Raw genomic sequence first — 3,698 nt, forward strand, 5'->3', positions numbered from 1 at the left:
TGTTAGGACTTAATCCTGTCATTGCTCTTCCTGGTTTCCATTTAATGTATCTTGTTGCAAATAAAAACACACTTGAAACAAGAATAGAAAGCATCAGCAAAGAAATGGAAGATATAAAAAAGGAACTAAATGGGAATTTTAGAACTCAAAAATAACTGAAATTAGAAAAAAAGAAACTTCAATGGATGGGCTCAAAGTAGAATGGAGAGAACAGAGGAAAGAATTAATAAACTCAAAGATAGAATAATGAAAACAACCTGGTCTGAACAGTGAGGCCAAAAAATGCACAAAATCTTAGGGATATGTGGGTCTTTAACAAAAGATCTAACATTTGGATTACTGGAGAACCAGGAGAGGAGTGGTGCTGAAATAGTACTCAAAGAGGTAACAGCAGAAAATTCCCCAAATTTGGCAGAAGACAGAAACATACAGATTCAAGAAGCTGAGCAATCCCAAATGAAGTAAATTCAAAAAAAATCCACAGCAAGATACACCGTAGTCCAAGTACTGAAAACTAAAGATTAAAAAATAAATCTCAAAAGCAGTGAGAGAGAAATGACATCTAACCTATAAGAGGAAAACAATTTGAACGATGTGTGTTTTGTTAAAAATCTATATAAAGAGATACATTCAGGGGCACCTAGGTGGCTCAGTTGATTAAATGTCAGACTCTTGATTCCAGCTCAGGTTGTGATTACAGGGTTGTGAGATCGAGGCCCCTGTTGGGTTCAACGCTGGGCATGGAGTCTGCTTAGGATTCTCTCTCCTTCTCCCTCTGCCCTTCTTTTGAGAGAGAGATTCAAAAACACTATAGATAAATGTTCAAATAATCCTTGGGAAGGCAGGTAAAAGAAAACAAATGAAAACCAGAGAGAACAAGTAGAAACCTAAAAATGAAATAGCAGATTTAAACACTAACATGGCAATAATTACATTAAACGCCGCTGGTCTCACATGCTGTAGGACTCTATTTATACAATGTTCTCAAAATGCTGGAAGTACAGAGACTTTACTAATGGTCACCAAGAGTCAGGGACGGTGGTGCAAGGGGAAGGGCTAGTACAAGAGAGATCTCTGTCATGGGAGAATAGTTGTGTGTCTTGATGGAGGCAGTGGTTACAGAAAGCTGCATGAATGGCATGATCACCCAGAACTATAGCCATGCGGCCCCAACCTCAGTTGCCCGGTTTGCTGTTGGCCTGGAGTAAGACAAGGTGAGTGAAGAGTGCCTGGGACCTCCCTGCGAGGCCTTTGCAACTTCCTGGAGACCTAGACTTTGACAATTAAAAAACAAGTCATGGATTATAACTTACATATATTTTAAAAGGTCAACACACTTGTAAATAATCAGTCTTTCACTGTGTAGGTGCTTGGGTATGCCTTCCTAGAAGCCATGATGGCATCAGATGTCAAACTATGATAAAGAAGTCAGGGTCTGAGAAATACTGTCAGAGCCATTTCCATTAAAAAAAAAATTACAGGAAAATGAGAGGGGAGGTCACAGTCGATAGTGTAGAATGCACATTAGAACGATGCAAATATACTTGATGTCTCTGTAAAATGAGTTCGCTTCTAGGCTCCAATTAACTATCCTCTGTTTCTCACCTCCATGAGCCCCCAGTGGGACAAAGTGAAGGACAGGTAAGGGCAGTTCTCCAATGGGATGGACACCTACACAGTATAAATTGCTTAGTCCTACAGTCCCGCCCATGAGAAGTCAGTAATGCTCTTCCAACATCATCATAAATGCCCCCAAATGTTTTTGAGGTGTCCCCTAGGGAGATGTGTCAAGTGGAAGCAGCATCCCCACTGGAAAGGGCACCTTGGCTACCCTGGGGACACCACTCCCCTGATGTCCTCTCCAGCAACCATTTCCTTTGATGGTTCCACAGGGGCTCCTCGTCCCCCATGGCTGGTTCCACGCCACTGTCCTTTGAAGGTCACATCAGAGTCTGCTGTTGCTGCTCCCCTGGCCACGGTCCTCTCTCCTCGTGGCTTGTGATTCTGCAGCTGTCCTAGCAGCTTCACTGCTTCTCCTGCTCTATTGCTTTGCAAACCTGCGTCCATGTGGATGGGTCTTCCAGCCAGCTCTCTGCTCTTTTACCATCTTAGTGCCAGCCAAATGTCCTGCTTTCTTACTCACCCAATCACCCACTCTCTCCGCCAAACCCAGATCTCCTCATTTCCCTAAGTGTGCCTGGTCCTAAATAAATGGAGAGCGCTTCCCTTTCCAACCGGTAACTCCCATCTCCCAGGTCATTTTTCCAGCCAAGATTGGTGGGCCATACTCTGACCTTCTGCAGAGTGGTCTTGAGCCATGAATTAAATGTACATACAGCTTGGTGGGTGGATTGTAAACATTGGGTCAACTGATAAAGAGCAAAGAAATGGGAGTTATTATAATAGGTCATGTGTGTAATTTCAAAGCCCAAGCACTCACTTTACCAGGCTGTGCACTCTCATATTTGAGGACCCACATCAAATATACTGTGATGCAGGCTCATGACAAAGACAGGGCAGAGGAAAAGGTGCAGGCAGCAGGATTGGAGGGCAAAGGGGGAAGAAAATGAAAGTGAAAAGAAATAACAAATAGATGGGCCTTGCCTGGGCCAACGAGAGTGTGCTATGTAATGAAGAACATGGAACAACTTAACATCTGAGATCCTTTAAAAAAGTAGAGTCTAGGCAGACCTGTGGCTCACCAGGCATCATGCAACACATCTCCCACTGTTGGGGCAGGTGACAGAGGAGTTGATTGAGTAGCACTGCAGGAGATGGCAGCAGGCCCTGCAGGGTGGCCGAGGGCAGTGGGGACAGCAGGGCTCAGGTGGAGAGTCTGTACTGGGGGAAGGGGGCAGGGGGCAGAGTTCTGGGCTGGAGGGTGGTGCAGGGGCCCAAATGCTGAACCTGGAAGCCCATTCTGAGGGAGGGGCTTGGCACCTCTTCAAGTGAGGAGCTCCTCTGGATGGTCTCCCCACGGCAGCTGGGAAGGCTGAGCTGGCAGGAGCCTGCCATCCCACCTGGGGAGAGTAGCCAGAGGCGTCCCTGCTCAGAGCCAGAGGGACTGAGGAGCATGGGAGTGGGGGTCCCCAGGGGCAAGGAAATCCCCTGGGGGCCATGGTGGCCAGGTGCTGGCTTCCCACATGGGGATCAAAGCTGGAGAAGCCCCAGGGCCAGACTGAAGGTGCTGGGGCAGCTGGAGGGGGATGCCCTAACCAGAGAGGACTGCCAACGCCCACCCACGGGTAACTCCAAGGGGCTGGGTACCCCATGCAGGGGTGGACAGCACAGGGGGTTTGTGTGTTTGTGTCACATGGACACAGAAGCTTCATGTCTGCCCCAGAGGCAGCTGGAGATACTTGGATTTCCTTTCAGGGCTGGGAGGCCAGGGGCATGTGTTTCTGCATCGCTTCTTCCTGACAGGCTGTCCCTGTTGCGAACAGGACACTTTCTCTTCTTCCCCAAGCCTGGTTACATGTGGCCAGCTTGCCGTCCTGCCTCCCCACCTGTGGGATGGACAGAGGCTGGAAGAGAAATAGGGGTTCAGGAAGGGGGTGTGTAGCAAGCCTGGGGAGGGGCCAGGGGCATCAGGAGAGAGCCAACAGCACAAACTAGCTTCAGGTGGAGTTGAGGCTTGGGTTGTATGCAGCATTTCTTTGGGTTAAGTTGTCCTTTCCTGTCCTTATGAACCCCCAGCC

At 47.9% G+C, this 3,698-nt stretch overlaps 1 protein-coding gene across 1 annotated transcript; it reads right to left on the reverse strand.

Annotated features, from left to right (window-relative positions):
- Positions 1-2,708: 2,708 nt before the first annotated feature.
- On the reverse strand, positions 2,709-3,285 carry LOC144291074 (proline-rich protein 23E-like). Its single transcript, XM_077860831.1, has one exon. The coding sequence runs from the start codon at positions 3,270-3,272 to the stop codon at positions 2,709-2,711; it is 564 nt and encodes a 187-aa protein (XP_077716957.1). The 5' UTR covers positions 3,273-3,285.
- Between the last annotated feature and the right edge of the window lie 413 nt (positions 3,286-3,698).

The sequence above is a fragment of the Canis aureus genome, chromosome 19 (assembly GCF_053574225.1).
Source record: "Canis aureus isolate CA01 chromosome 19, VMU_Caureus_v.1.0, whole genome shotgun sequence".
NCBI lineage: Eukaryota > Metazoa > Chordata > Mammalia > Carnivora > Canidae > Canis > Canis aureus.